The sequence below is a fragment of the Strigops habroptila genome, chromosome Z (genome assembly GCF_004027225.2).
Source record: "Strigops habroptila isolate Jane chromosome Z, bStrHab1.2.pri, whole genome shotgun sequence".
Lineage (NCBI taxonomy): Eukaryota > Metazoa > Chordata > Aves > Psittaciformes > Psittacidae > Strigops > Strigops habroptila.
The window spans coordinates 74,523,623-74,540,193 of NC_044302.2; the positions used below are offsets into that span (position 1 = coordinate 74,523,623).

Below are 16,571 nucleotides of genomic sequence, written 5' to 3' on the forward strand. Positions count from 1 at the left end.
TAAAACTGAACACAGTATTTGGAAAATAACATTTAAAAGAATGATTTTTTCTGCATTTTGAAATTTGCTTGGTCATGGATCTATTTTTTTGTGTCGTAAATCATACTTTTCAGCAACAGCTTTAACATTGATGCTATACTGCTTTTGCAAATAATGAAGAAAGAAACTTTTCTGTATTTCAGAAATACGGTAACAGCACCCTAGCATTACCCAAACAAGTTATCATGCAACATCTGGCAAACAGGATACCTGACAAAAACCAGGACAATTCTGAGGGAGAAATCATGGCAGAACCTAGTCTTTCCCATGGCATGGTGCCAGCTCCACAAGGACTCTTGGGGCACTGCTGTGGTGGGCCCAGTAGAGACTCCCATAAGTGCAAGGCAGACACTGAGAGTGACCCCCTGTATATAAGAATGCACAGTGGTGGTGGTTTCTGCCCACTCCTGAAACAAGGGCATTTGGCAAAATGCTCAGCTTGCTGCTTTCCCTGGGCAGCCCTGCTACCTGATCTCCACTCCGGCCATTCACTGAATTCTGCATTGCGAGCCTTAGTCAGCACATTCCAGCCTGTTGCAAAACACTGATGACTAGGAATGACTTATTAAAGAGCAGATAAAGAAAGAAAAGGTCACAGAAGAAACATCCTTAAATCATCTTTAGTTCGTATCAGCCTACTGGACTGCATGGAGCAGGCAGATAAAGAGTAGTCAGAAACTAAAGGGAAGGGAAAAAAAAAAGGAGCAAAATGATGATGCAAAATTGTACCAATAGTAATAGTGCTATCAAGCCACAAAAGAAAGTGCAAGAAGGTGGAAAGCAAGCTGATGGTCAGTCTTGTAGGTGCTCTGAATGAAAAAATGGCATGTTTTGAGAGACATGTAAAATGAACTTCCCTACTGTTTATTCTGTAAGAGTATCAAGTTTGATACAAAAAATAGGAGGTTTTGTCATAGTTGAAATGGACTATTGTGGCAGTAAGACTAAAGGGTACATCAGTAGAATGACTGAAACCTCTGGTATTTTTAGGCAATACCAGTGTCACAAATTACTCTTACAGGAATAGGCCACATTTAGTTGTAACTTATTACAAATATTTAGGTGAAATCCATGGTCTCTGAAAGAGAACTAGAATGAAAGGCCCTATCAAGATCCTTGTAGAAATGTAGCTTGCATGCACAAAAAAATCCTGGGCAAGGGTGCAAAATGCGGCATTACTCTGGTTGCAGCTATGAAATGTGGGAAATTGTCATAGCCTTGAAGAACTGGGGTGTTCCCAGTGCAGAACCATGGTCTGCTGGACCTCTGTAGTAGGGAGATCCAGCAGCTCCCCAGTTTCCATGTTCAGAAGACTGTCAGCGCACTGTGTGAAATAATGATTGCATGGACTTCCTGCTTTCTATTCTCTATGCAGTAGCAATATGCCTTTTCTACTGTAGTGTGCTCAAGAGAACATGACAATGGACCCTTGTAAAATAATAACCAGGTTTAAATCCTACAGAACTGGCAGTACTAAGCAACCTCTGCAAAGTATTTTAAGGCATGTCTTAAAGCTAGATAAGAATATCATGTAAAATATCTACTTGCTGTTCGGTTCCCAGAAGCAGCTTTAAATCATTCAGCCTGGCGGAGAAATGAAAACAAGTGCCTTTTGCTTTAGAGCATCTCCATGTGCTTTTGCCATCAGAGTAGGTAGGATGGAGCAGTGTGTGACTGACAGCCCATCAATATTTTTCTCCTCTAGGCTTGTAGTGAGTTATGAGACTAACACCTGACATACAAGACAGCTGATGGTGGGGCTGTCGACAGGGTGTATTGCCCGGGCAGGCAGGTTTCAGGCAACCTGTGGATGGGCTGAACATAGGTGTTACGGCAGCCAACACCACCTTGCGGGAACTCTCCGCTTGCAGCTGCCCCCGAGATTAGTGTAAATATAGTCGTTCAAAACCTGCGGCTTGATTTGCACTCTTTTTAAGTCAAGAGGCTTGAAAGGAAACATGTTGAGCCTCTGGACTGCAGAGCTCCTCAGGTAGGTGTGATAGGAGATAAATTGCCTCTTGTCCTTACACCTCCTTAGAAGCTAAACGTAGTTCTGTACCTTCCAGTCTTCCCACAAAAATTAAAAATTTGCAGAACCCATCTCCTGAAACGCAAATTATATCCCACACCAACAGACCATTCTTCTCTCTCTTGTTCAGAGGAGTTCAAGCAGCTCATAGAAAGCTCAAAACTGCTTCCTGATGTCAATTCACATTGTCTTACCACTATTTTTGCTGCTGCTGCTGCTGTTTCAACTATACTTGCAGCTTTGTGGTACAATGTGTATCATTGCTTTCAATGCTTTTACTATCATTTATTGCTAAATTTCAAGGGTCATTCTAATTAGCAAACAGGATCTAACTATTTAAAACTGCTTTATTATCTCTCCAACAGTGCAGAAGCAATCATTTTATTTTTATGCAAAACTATGTGTTTTTTCATAGCAAAGTTTATTCAAAATTATTAATTTCTGATTTGCCTTTTCTAATAGCCAAGAGGAAATGCTTCTTTTTCATTTCTCACTGAAGTTAAATACTTTTCGTATTTTTACTTCTAACTTCTTCCGCTACTCAACAGAAAGAGGAAAATTACTCTGATAAAAGATAATTAACTTTTTTCACTTGAAGCTAATATAAAATGTTACTTGGTGTTATTTTTCTCTCACTTCAAGAGAGAAAGTTGAAAGTGAGAGAAAATGTTGCTTTTAAAAGAAATAGTGTTGCTTTCCTGGTTTGGTTTTTTTTGGTTTGGTTTTTCCTTTTTTTTTTTTTTTTTTTTTTTACCTCGCTCTTTTCTATGGGTACTGAACATAGCTCTTGGCAACCTACTTTAGGTGGCCCTGCTTGTGGACAGGAACTAGGATAGATGACCTTCAGAGGTCCCTTCCGACCTCAGCCATTCCAAGATTCCGTCACCTCCGGTATTGGCTGTCAAAGCTTCATCTCCAAAATACATTACTCCTTAACTGCCTTTTCTTATGAAAACCTACCCACTTTAGGAACTTGCTTAATGACACATTGTGCAGTCCTCAGATTGGCATTTCTCTCAGTGAAGACAGTCTTCTGAGCCACTTCACTTTCAGTAAGGTTCTTAAGTAATGCACATGGATATGTGACATTTGGCTTCGGATGAAGGGGTCAGCCTAAGGGTTTGAGCATCATTGAAATGTCATTTAAAACTTGAAAAGAGGAGTTGGATAAACCCTGGATATTAGTGGGTAACAAATAGAGCACACCACCAAGAAGATTGTTCTAGTTCTAGACTTCAAGCACTTGGTTTAAAACTGCCTGTTCACTCTAAAAAATTCCAGCTGTGCAAGAAAAATAGAGCTCTGCATGTAATGTTTGGCTATATTCAGTTGGGGAACACCAGTTTGGTGTTGGACATACTAAAGGAACAAAACCAAAGCAAAGCAAAGCAAACAAAAGCCAGGCACCAGTGGGTATCAATCATTGTCTCTTTAAAAGAGCAAGCCATATTCCACAGTCCACTTGAGTTTTGCTGTTTCTTCTGTTGAAGTGGCTTGTCTGTGTGATGTGGCTGCAACTAGGAAGCTGGTATCACTTTTGAACAGTAAGAGTCACATGGCACTGAGTCAGCTTTGTACAGTACACGTCCACATTTTGCCCAGCAGCGCATCTGTTGCTATGCTCCATCTTACAGCATATAAATGAGTTTCCAGATAGGGAAGGATGATGACAAACAAAACTACCTGAGTGCAATATCAACAGAGCAAGTCACAGTATGAACTTGACTTGCCGGGAACCTGCAGCTTCCTTCGAGACATATCCAGGAGGTTAAAGCATCTTTTCCTGTCAAAGTTCCATCTCAGATGAAGTGGCATATGCTTGTGAATAGATGAGGACAGAGGTCTACATCTCTTGAAGAGTTCACCACAAGACCATTTTCTTCCAAAGGCAGCCTCTTGTCCTTAGGGTTTGAATGACACATCTCCCGTCACAAGACAGTCTGACTGTAAAAATTCACCTTTTATCATATCATGTCCTAGCTGCATATTACTTTACAGCGCAATATAAAACAGGAGACTACTTCAGCAGGCCATTTCAAACATACCTGTATCACCTAGCTGTATGTAAGAATCTTCATTAATAAAACACATTCTTTTCACCTCTTTTCACATTCAAAGGCATTTTTCCAGTTACGGATGTCTTATGTTTTTCTTAAATAAAGTGCTAAAAAGCAAATATAATGCATTTTGTGTACTGCTGTATATGTCTCAGAGTAATGCATTTAACCTGTTGTGTTTGTGAGGCAAGTAATTGTTCTACCTTTATGTCCAGGAACCAGTCTGTTCTGCAACTAGTTAGCAAGCCCCTTTGGCAAGCCCCCTCCATGATCCAGAGACCAGCTGTTCTTGTTGGTGACTGAAATAAAGGCATACCCCAAAGTTACATATTGCAGTGAGAGAAGCCAAAAGCTGGCTTTCTCCAGGGGATACCACGTGGCAAGTCTTGAGGGTATGTATTTGAATACAATATTAGGGTGGGGTCGTATAGGACATGGCCACAGGGGTTGGACATCATTTCTAACTAGACATCTATACTAGCCCATGGAAACTGCCAGGATCAGCAAGGAAACACCAAATTCACAGTTGGGCTCAGATGAACAGGGGTACCCAGAAAGTGACTCTATGAATACCTTGTGAACTTTGGAAGAACTGCTGCTAGTTCTTCTGCACCTATGCCATTGCATTTGTTCCATCATCAGTGACAGCCCTAGTGAAGAATGAGCACCATTGCTCTTTGCCACCATGTCACCTCAGCCTGACATGGCTATAAAAATGCTTGTCTGCACCCAACCTTCAGACTAACAGCAGCTCAGAAAAATAGTCTACTTTGAATGCAACATCCAAACACACTACGACACATTAGCCAAGGCTCTCAGCTTTTTTTATTTGTATTTATGCAGAGGAACTATTCATATTAAAAACATTAAGTGTTATAGGCTGATAAAACATTATGGACCAGCACCTACAACAATGGCATTTCAATCTTTGGGGGTGCCTCCAGGCAAGTGAGACAAATAACAGTAGTGACAACCTGACATGCATGTTAATTAGAATGAATTCAGTGTGGTCCTAGAACAAAGTACATATGCTAAGAAACAGGACTGATGTATTGGTTCATCCAGCAAGCACTCCGTGTTTCTGAGCAGCAGGCAGTGAATTTGAGCAGTCAGTGCTGGAAGGAGCTGCACACAAAGGAAGTGTCTTCTCAGTCAGGGACAGAGGTTATCTTAAAAAACAGGCTTTAAAAGTTTATATCCTTTCCTAGGTCACAGTGAGATTTCACCCACATCCCTTCAACCGTATAAAGAGGATTAGTGTAAACTAGTGCCTCACTTCTGCCAGTAACGTGAGAGGAACATCTCAGAGAGGCTGATTTATCTGACTGCTCTATCCCATTTTGGAGAGGATAAAACAGGAAATGATTGAGTTTATCTCTTGAGTGGGTCTCAGTGACTACTGGGGAGCGGATGTCTAACTTTATTTTTGTAATTACAGGTGCTTTTCAATACCGTTGTTCCCTGGAGCTGCTTGAGCCTGGTCAAAATTAGCCCTTTGAACTTCTGGAGCTTTAAGAGTATGGGTTTCAGCAGCTTGTCCAAAACCTGTGCTTTTCTGCGGTAAGTCATATAACCATGGGCCTTGAACACGCGCAGAAAGGCTACGTTTGAAGTACCTTAGTAAGTGAACTGCTTTCAAATATAAAAAGGTGGCAAGAATATTTGGGAGGGCGGCGGGGAGAGGAGGGAAGTATGGCTCAACGATGCTGCGGTTCGATGCAGGAGACAGGACCTCTGGACTTGGCCAGTAGAACTGCTTTTTTCACCAGCCGGCGACAGCGGTGCAGCTGGAGCCCCGGTGCCGGCTTTCCCGGACGAGCTCCCCAGGTCCGCCAGGGCATCACCTGAGGCTCTTCGGGGCTGGGGCCGTGGCTGGACCCCGGGAGCCGAGGCAGCAGAGCCAGACGCTGCGGTGATCAGCCCGGCAGGGTGACGCCTCGGTAGGTGGCGGGAGGAAGGGACGCGGGACGACCGAGGGGCGCGGGTCCTGCTCCGGCCGGGCTCCCCGTGGCATCCTCTCGGGGCGTTGTTCGCCCCCCGCGTCCTTCCTGCTTCCGGGGGCCGCCGCGGGCAGGATTTGCCGCAGATGACATCAGCTGTGGATGCTGGAAACGCGGCGGCGGCGGCGCGGGGATGCGCCGGCTCCCCCCATTCCTCCTCCTCCTCCTCCTCGCCAGGTCCCTGCCCTGCACCGTCTCCGTATAAAAGCGCCGCCGCCTCCCCACCCACCCTCACTCCTTCCCTGCCGCCTGCGGAGCCGCCTTCTCCTCTCAGCGCCCCGGAGCCGCGGGGCGGAGGCGATGGCCACCGTAGTGGTGGAAGTGGACTCGGAGCCCTCCTGCAGCATCCCCAACCCCACCTCTCCCTCGCCCAGCCTCTCTCACCGCTTCCTCGACAGCAAGTTCTACCTGCTGGTGGTCATCGGCGAGCTGGTGACCGAGGAGCACCTGCGGCGGGCCATCGCCAACATCGACCGAGGTGAGGCGGCGGGGAGCGGGGACGCCGCAGGCATCGCCGCGGCACCCCGCCGCCGGCGCTTCCCCCTCCTCGGCCGCGCCCGGGGCTCGCCCCACACCCCACCGCCCCCCGCAAGGCACGGGCACGCCAGCCGCCAAGCCGCGGTCTCCGGCTCTTTATTCCGCGGGGTCCCGCCGCAGCACCCCCCTCGCCCTTCTCCATCCTTCCCCGGTGAGGTGCGGGCGCTGCGGAAAACGGCCGCGGACCGGGCCCCGCTCCGCTGCGGCCGGTGCGGGGACCTGCACTGGGCTGGTAGCAGCGATCCCCCCGCCATTGTCGGGTGGAGGGGCCAGGGCGGGAGCCCGCTGCCGCCGCCGATCCCGTCTGCCTGGAGACGCGGGCGGGTGGGCGTGGCGCGGTCCGCACTGCGGTCCCTATGGCAGCCCGGAGCGGACAAAGGGCGGCGAGCGCGGCTGGGGATGGGATGGATGGGGCTGGGCTGGGCTGGGGCTGCGGCTGCGGCTGCGGCTGCGGGGCGGCTGCTGCCCGCAAACCCCGGTCCCCTGCCGACAAACCAACCCAGCGGCATTCGGGGCGTCTCCTTCTCGGCGGCAAAGGCTGCCCGAGCGGGAGCGCGGCCGCGCCTTTGTGTCCAACTTTGGGCGGTGAGACTTCTCTCTTGGCTGGAGGATTTTTCAGGACCCGAGCTTTATAAGAGCATACATATATTTCAATAAAGAAAAACCGTATGGGTGGCACGGCTAACACCTGAGTGCTCAGCCTCGCTATTGTCCGGTTACCGGCTACTTTGACTCGCTGTTTATTTGTCCTTTTCTTAAGACGGCAATACAGGAGGGTATGGCAAGTGAAAGGACAGTTTTATAAGTTCTCAGTGTGGTTTCTGATACAATAGATTGCAGTGTACATGCAGAGGAGGAGGAGGGGAAGCCTCGTTGCGGTACTAGTGCTATGAAGCACAAAGAAATTATTGCCAGACCCTACAGTTTGTTAAACTTAATTGATACCTGGTTTTGTAACATGTATTTTTGTTCTGGGCTGGTGAAAATGGAGATTTCGGAAACCTGCCATTGTTACAGGGAGGAAGAGACCCTGGAACCGAGAATTGGTATCAGCCTTGTCATGTAGGTGTGGTTCAGCAGTCCAGCTAGGACTTCATTTGTCTCTATTGTTGCTTTCTCAAGCATTGTTGCTTTTGTTGGCTATTTCTCTTGTTTCTTTTTCATGACTGTTTGTGGTAAAGGGCTTCTTCTTCACAGCTAACCAGCTTCACTGTGACCTGTTCATCTTTATTGCTACCATTGTCTCCTAGGGAGAATTACTGAGGCAAATGCTTTGTCATTCAGAGCCTCTTCAGTGTTGCACTTTCTAATTCTATCTAATTTTTCGGTTGTGCCAGAAGTGAATTGGCTGCATTTTTATTAAATTATTAAAAATTATAAAGCAAATGGATAAAACTTCTGTCCTCAAGACAGATGTCATTCTTCCTCTGAAGAAATGCTCTTCAGTCTCTTCTTGAAGCTTCTATTGTACAGTTGTTGCTGCATAGCTCTGCTGCTGCTACTTCCTGCCACTAAGCATAATACCCTCTTATAGTTTTAAATGTTCAGAGGGAACACTCTGGTCTTTTTATTCATCTTTTCGGACTAGAAGTCACCTTGCTGCTCCTGGTGTCAGAAGATCTGATTGAGATTTTGCCTGCTAGGGAAAAAAACCTTCATCAAATTTTGAGGTACATTGTTCTGGATGAGTACACTTGGAGTCTGAAGCTCTGTCTGTGAGGCAAATAGGGGCTCAACTCATCTCTCTTTCTTTGGAAAGTGTGCTGTAGTTTGGAAGAAAATATTTCAACCTTTGTTCTCCTCAGAGCCTTAAATGCATTTTGGGTTCTTGATAACTCTGCCTCACTGCCTTCTCTGGTATATCTCCTGAGTGTCATCACTGGAAACTGTGGATTCATGCGCCAAACTGCAGAGCAACGTGTCAAAGAAAACATCTGCTGATAACACATCAGTGGCGTGATGCTACACAACCTGGTGGAATGCAGAGTCATCTCTTAATAGATCACGAAGAGGGAATGGCATGGCAAGATGCATTTTCAGTAATTACATTTGGGTTGTGACTTTGCTAAGGAGGCAGTCCTGCAACCTACTGTCCACCAAAAAAGAGGGGGAAGTGAAGAGAAAGCTTCAAGATTTTTCCACTAATATGGCAGATGCTACTGGGTGTGCCCTGCCTGCTGTCTGATTAGTCCTGTGCCTAGTGGCATAACACTCCTAAGACTGCAGAAAGAAAGCAATAGCTCCAGTTCAGCCATGCTTCCAGTAGTTACACCCATGCTGCTAATGATCTACATCATTGGATTGACCTTGGATTTTGGTTCCAGATTTACCTCTGTTCTACCCAAACCTGATTTGGTTATATAATGTATAGCATACATTATGCTCCTTTATAATGTACATGCATAATCTTTGCATCTAGACTGCTGAATCATGCAGCTGCAGATTTGGGATATTCTATCCAATTCCCAGTTTCAGCTTCTAGGACTACTGTGTGCCTGGGGTGTCTAGGATTTTTTTTTTTTTTTTTTTTCCCTACTGTTTATTTTATGTTGAGTCCTGTGTTTTGGACATCGCCTGGCTCAGCAGTCTTTACTACTCCTACTCCAAATCTCATCCCTATAGCAAATTTGGATTCACGACAAAAGCAGCTAGGTATGGTGGACATGCCCTATAATTAGCAGCATTGCTGAATCATAGTTCCTATTGCTTAACTGACCTCCAGAAGGCTTTGTAGTCCCCACACACAAGCTTGCTGTCAGAGGCTAGTGAGCTTTTTATCTTCTAGCTTCTTGAAGTTCAGCACTCTCATTCAATGTACTTCAGCTTCAAGACTGATGGTGGTTTACTAGTTACAGTTCTCATATGCGCTGTACATGCGTGGTATTATATCATCTTTACTTTCTTGCTCTCAAATATTCCAACACCTGGAAAACATTAAAGCCTGCTGAGCCGTATTTGTCTGCCAAAACTACACCCCAGAAATGCACCATATGGCCAAGATATTTTTGAGAAATGAAAATAAGGAGACTTGCAGAAAAGACTTGCAGCTTATGCCTCCGAACAATGATGCATCAGTCAGGAAGTGAAGGTGGCTGGTTATAGCTCAGATATTTTTCTCTTGAGTGGTTATGAAACAGGCAATACTGTATTTCCAAATTTATTTAGAGTTACAAATGGCAACTACTAAATAGCTGGTAGCATATTCCTGTAGTAATCATGCTCCTAACTGGACTGGGATGCTGACAATGAAAAGCCCTGGATGAATTCTTCCTGAAGAGGCTCCAGGTTCTTGAAATGTAGATGTTCATATTACATGGAGAACCTACCCAGAGCTGCAATGAGAGAGTGGCACTGCAGAGCTGGTTTCTCTGCTTTCTCCTCTTTCTTCTTTCTCCTCTTCATCCTTCAACCCTACAACATGGCTCCAGCCAATGCGAGTCTTGACATTTCTGCTGCCTGGAAAGAGAAGGTAGCATGGGAGACAGTGTTGACAGCAACATTCACAGCCCAAAATCCTGACAGAGTTACCAGCAGGAGTGATAGTGCTAGTCTAATGGTGAGGGGATGGCCACACACCTTTTCAAGTGTCTCCTCACCAATCCTCAAAGTGATTTAACTCAACAATTTCATGCAAACACATGGTCAGGCATGTGGGGTAGGGCCACCAGACGCTTCCTCACCTGCAGTCCCTTCTGTGTTTGCCAGCTAATTTGCTTAAGTCTAATGATATTCCTTTAGAAAAAAATGTTACTGTAATGTTGGTGTTCGAAATCACAGTGGTGCCTGGACTTACCTGTACTGCAACTGCCTTGCTCGTTATTTTTCAAAACTAGGTTTTTCAGAATGATTCCAAAACAAGAAAATTATTGAAAAGTGTCAAGTATGTTCTTCTGTTCTGTTTTGTTGGGGGAGGGTTGCGTGGGGGTTTTTTTGGTGGGGGGTTTGTTGTTGATTTTTTTTTTTTTTTGTCTGTTTGTTGGTGGGTTTTTTTGTTTCTTTTTTTTTTTTTTTTTTTTTGTAATAAATATCGTATGGAAAGAATAATAAATCTGTCTTTTGGTTGCAATGATTTATTTTTTTTTCCCCCTAGTCAGATGTCAATCCTTTTTTGATCATGTTTCAAGCATTTAACTTTCTAAGTAGCTGGGGGGAGCACAGAATAGAGATAAGCTGTATAGTTTTTTAAAGAAAAAAGATCAAGCATAGCATTTTTAAGTCTCAAAATTAGAATTTTGATACTTCATAAATAAAAGATTACTTAAATTTTAATTTAAAATATTGGATGTTTCAAAGCTTTTGAATGAGGAAGTCAGCAATTGAATACTTTGTATTTAAATATTAATTTGCAACATGTGAGGTGATGCTGACTTTTTTTATCAGAGGAACAAATACAGTGGTCCTGCAATATGACTTAAATGTCCTCTGAGTAATCCACTCTTTCAGCTTTGTAATTCAGTTTTGTGTATTGCTATTTTAACGTGAAATCAGGGACATCACCTGGCTACTAGGATGTGGGACCAGCAGTCCTAAAGATGGGGCCTTGAAGGATTGTCACCCTTTGGAAAGGCAGGTTTCCTCTTGCCTGTGATTGATTCCTGTCCAGAGTGCTCCTGCTGAGCACTCAGTGTTTCCCAAAAAATAGCTATGAACTTTGAAAGGGAGAGAAGCTGGTTTTGCAATCTAAAAACATGCAAATAACATGAACGCAAATAGAGAAATGCTCTGTTAAAACTTCCAAAAACAGTGTGTGTTGTATTTTGAATTTTAGGAATCCGATCATGGGACACAAACTTGGTTGAATGCAACTTGGACCAAGAACTGAAACTTTTTGTGTCTCGCCATTCAGCTCGATTCTCTCCTGAAGTTCGAGGTGAGTTTTTTGGAAGTGTTTGACAAGTGTTGGTGAGTTTTGTTTTGTTTTGTTTTTTGTTTTGTTTGTTTAGCTTCTTTATTTTTTGTAAGTGTAGAATTAATAAATATTTTAGAATTATATGGCCCACTTTCATCTGTGAGAAGCTGAGGGGTGGGGGGTCTACCTTGGCTCAGGAACTTTCTTTGGCTTGTATGAGGAAATCAGAAATTTACAGGGCTCATAAGACTAATTTTCTTTTGCTGCCTTTTCTTGAAGCCTATCCTTCCTCTAGAGGATTCATACAATAAAACAAAACAAACAAAAAAAAAAAAAATCAATTTTGTGAAGTGTAAAATTGATTATGTTCTGGTTGCATGGAAATCAAGTGTTTGGTAAGTTTTCTAAAATCTCATTACTTCAACACAAATGCTGTGTGAGCATAGGTGGAATTGATCACAGTTTTCACATAAAAACATATACCCTTCTCCAAGGAGCAGAGGTTGTTTTCATTGAAATCATTGTGGCCATGTGCACATTGACTAGTGCAACCCAGTACTGATGAGTATTATGACAGATGCTCCTGAAGATGGTACTTCAGTGTGGTGGAAAGGGGCTATGAAATGTTGTATTATGCTACTATGTCACATGCCTGGAATCAGTTGCTATACGCTGTTGATAAAGAGATCCTGATGCCTTGCTAGCATGACAGCATTGACCTGATGATTTTGAATAATGTACTGAAATGTCTTGTGTAACTAATTCTTCCTCTTTCAGCATAGGTTATAGCAGTTCTTGCCATATCTTCCCATATCTTTAGAGAGTAAAACGTTGCCAGAGGTAAGGAAAAAAGAAAAACCAAACCAACCAAAACCTCTACAGTTTTTCTCCTGTTTTGAAAACCAACAAGACCAATGTAATAATACACAGTGTGAAGATTTAGTTAAGGGATGTAGCTCCTGATACACATGGAAGTAAACTCAGGCCCAGTATACATAATTTTCATTTCAGTTTACACGTCATGAAGCCAATTCAACTTTGCAGTGACAGTAGTTGCTTAGTTTTACAGAGAAGGTAAATAAGTCAAATTAGTCAAATTTATCTGTAAGGAAAGCAAGATGCAAGGCATTCCATTTTCAACATGTATGTGTTTTAGTTAAACTTCATAGAGAAAAAAGATTCTGAGCTTCTCCTTTAGCAAAAATATTCCAGCACGTCTAATTTTTTGCTGTCTTGTTTAGATGATACATCCTGATACCAGTGCATGAATTTAAATAAAACAAATACTCAGCTTTCATATGGTAAATAAAATAAGATTATTAACCCCTTTTTTCAATAGAATGATTATAGAATCCTCCAGAATTTTTCTCTAGGAATTGTATTTTGGTTTGATTCTTTTTTTTTTTTTTTTTCTTATTTTTTCTTGTTTGTCTAGACTTGCTTGTTTAGTCATTGTGTTGAATTACAGCTTAATTGCATGAGGCTGGGATTCATCAACATCTCTGTGACAAGCAGTAATGAATGTGTTTTTCACCACTGCTCAATCTTTAAACAATAAACTGCCAACATCTATGTTGAAAAAGCCTTAAGAGAGCCTGAAATTTTATAGATAGAGGGAACACCCAGGAATAAAGCTAGGCCTTTTGACCAATTTCTTGTCTAAAATTTTGTAGGGAAGCCCAATGGCACTTCCAGAATCCCACTGCCCAGATCAAAGGATCATCTGTTTTAGTTTCTCTTTGTGGTTCTCAGATGTCGAATCTGCATGAGACTCCCTTGGTCATCTCTAATGTTTGACAGGGAGAAGGGAGTTTTGATGCCATTAATAAAACTTCAGAATGTTTGATTTCTGTTACAACACCCAAATGTTGAATATTTAAGCAGTGAAATGGTCAATGTTTGTACAAAACAGATGATTGTAAGTATGCATTCCCTTATGGTCCCAAACTTAGAAATTCTGCAGAATTTAGGTAGCTAGGTGACCTTTTGTCCGAGGAAAGTATTCATCCAAGGTGATGGAGTAGTCTGTAGGATGTAATTAGACAGCCTTTTTCCCAGTCCTGTGAGAACGAACTCTTTGTGCAACTCACAAAGATAGTGACAGTTTGCTCTTGAGGAAGGGTTAGAGTCATCTAGTATGTCTGCTGAGCTCCTTGTGTAGTTAGGTCTGACTGCTGACTGAAGCCTATTTGATTATGATGTTTAATTATGGTAATTGCAGTGCTGGCTCAGTACATGCTTGTATGCTTCTCAGAGTAGCTCGAGGATACGCACAACAGCAATGTGAAGAGTAGGATGCTTTCTCAAAGAGGAGGCTTGGAGGAAGTGGGACCAAGCCTGTCCCCGTGCCATATGCCTGCAATGTCAAAAGAGAAGCATGTGAGAGAATATCTGTCAAAGCATTTTTGTGTTTTCAATTGAGGAATTTAAGGTCTAATCCTTCCCTGTGTAATGAAAAGCAATGTACATATTGATACCGCAGGGAGCATCCCAACACTCTTTTTGTGCTCTTTTCAAGGGAATGGATTGTCACAGAGATGTTTATGAATCCTATATTCAGCTGCTGGGCAATTTATGCATGATTTGTAATTCCTGAAAAAGAAGATTCAGAAGGGAAATGCCAGCAGTTCTTTCCTGATACCTTATAAAGCAGCTGAGTTAGCAGACTCCTTAATAATACCACATCTTGCAGAAAAGTTGGGTGCTGGTGAAAAAATGAGTAACAGATCTTATTAACTGGTTGCCATGACAACTAGCAACATGACTTAAAATGGGTAATCCAGCGCTTGCCTCTGTTCTTTGTACTTATAACTTCCATCTTATGCTAGCATCACAAGGATAAAGATTCAAACAATGAGTTGTAACATGTGCATGGTGGAAAAGGAACTGTGTATTTGATGGAGAGGCAGAGCAAGTGGAGTCTTGGGAAGAGCTCTGTTGAAATTGCAGCTGTATCTGAAACTGCAGCTGTACCTACCAATCTTTTCTTAATTAAAGTTTCAGCTGCATAAAGCAGCTTCACAAAAGACCAAGTAAATGGCTTTTGGGGTTGAGGAGGGTGAAGCCATTGAGGGCCTTTCTGCAAGGCACCTGCTGTTTTGTCCCTCAGCTTCCTCCTGGGGACACTTGACTGTTGCATCGGTCTGTATTCAAGCCCTTGTCTAGATTAAATCCATTTTATTTAAATAGCTGTTTGGTAGTTCGTCACCCCTAACCTTCTAAGAAATACTTCCTAAGCAATGCACTGTGGTTACTTTGTCCTGTTATTATGAAGAACATGTATCTGTGCAAGACACATTTCCGACCTGAGCGGTACCAGGAGGTCTCCTGTTGCCCCTAAGTCAGCAGCTGGTGACTGTAGTGGCTTGAGTCCTTCCTCACCTGTGCCCAAGATGTTATTTCTCCCACAGCCTGTGGCCAGAGGGGACCTTGGCAAAGTGCAAAACATGTTTGGTGTCCCCTCGGCAGCCACCTACATCTGTAGCAGCCGCAGGCTTGCCTATTTCAGGCTTCCTAAAGAAGCTCTTTGGTCTCTGAAATGGTCATTAACCCCAAAAGCCTTAACAGTTTTCATTCTGGAAGTTCCCGTTTCAAAAGTTACTGTTTAAAACTGTTAGTATCCTGTGGAGAATTTTTGGATCTGGGAATTCTGGTCATCAAGGCCCACCCACGATCTAAACCCAGTTAATATCACACCTAGTAGTTCGCAATGTGAGCTTGTGAAGTTGCTGACAAAACCCTAAAGGGCATGGGTTTACTGCTATCTTACTGACAACCAGTTCATCAAAATTTGTCAAATAAGAGGGCATAGGTACTTGATCAAAGCCTATCAGTTAAAACAAAAGAGAAGTCAAGACTGGATTTCTCAGCTGGTATCATTAACTGCCTTGGAGTTCAATTCACACAAAATCTTAAGTAGTCTGGTATATGCATTTAGGGACATCCTATAAATATAATTCTTCCGCTATTAGAGACTGTGATAGTTGAAATAGCAATTGAGTGGAGTCATTTTAGCTCATTGGAGAAGTTAATTTTAGTTGGCTACCAGACTTGTTTTCTGTCTTGAAGTGTTTGTGCCTTAGAAGAAAGAAAATGGAGGCAGAATAGGACTTGAATAGGGAATTGAGCTGACTCAGGCTGCTGTGACAGTGAATGGTGTCCCCACGGGGTGCTGCTGCCATTGGCTCAAGGCTGCAGTGTTGGGACTGCCGAGCAGCGTGAGGCTGGGGAACTCCCATGTCCTTCCAGGAGACAATCAGCTTGGAGGCACACACTCCGCTCTCGTCCACTTGCCAGCTCTTTTTGTGGGGTATGTTAGGATTTTGGTGGCTCAGGAAAGGGTTACAGTGCAACTGCCTACATGTTAGGACACATGAATTGTCAAAGTCTTCCTTTCTTAGTACTATCAAAATTCCAGAGATGGGCTAATAAGTGACTTTTTCTTCAGTGAATAAATTGTTGCACTTATGTGACAATCATTCTGGCACTGACTTCCATTTCTGCTTTTTTAGGAGTGATCTCAAAGAAAATTAGCATGAATTTACATTGCTGCCAAAACACCAGTACCTGCTGATGCTAAGATGTTAGCATAAATCAGCAAAATGACTGAGAGGTTATTTTTAAATGCCTTGCATCACAAGTATATACAATAACTTCAGCGGCCTTAGAATAGCCCCTGTTTCATGAGAACAAGTTTTTGACCTGTGTGAGGCAGCTACCAGAGGCATGGGATTAAGTTAGTTGTGAATAATGACAGAATTTCAACTCTGTTATGAAATTTGAATCCCCATTCCTTTTTAATTCAGCATACCTAATAGTATGCTCCTAAGGTTATTTTGTTAAAGGTTATTTAATAAAACTTTACAGAATTATAATTCTTAATTTGTCCGTTATGAGACTCTTCAACCTTTCTTTCCTAATATTTTGTCTGTGGGACATCTGAAACTGAAGACTTAAACAATATTTTATTTTTGACCCTTGCCCAGTACTATTTACAGATGACCTAACTCTCATCTTTTCCATCATGGATTTATAATAAATGTGTAACCAGAACATCATTG

The 16,571-nt window shown here is 43.0% G+C and overlaps 1 protein-coding gene across 1 annotated transcript in view; it reads left to right on the forward strand.

Annotated features, from left to right (window-relative positions):
* Nucleotides 1–6,181: 6,181 nt before the first annotated feature.
* The window catches only part of MAP1B (microtubule associated protein 1B), a 68,807-nt gene continuing 58,417 nt past the window's right edge, over nt 6,182–16,571 (forward strand). Inside the window, exons 1-2 of the mRNA XM_030512804.1 lie at nt 6,182–6,603; nt 11,431–11,532. Coding sequence (XP_030368664.1) covers nt 6,228–6,603; nt 11,431–11,532 — 478 coding nt within the window. The 5' untranslated portion in view covers nt 6,182–6,227. The remainder of the gene's footprint in view (nt 6,604–11,430; nt 11,533–16,571) is intronic.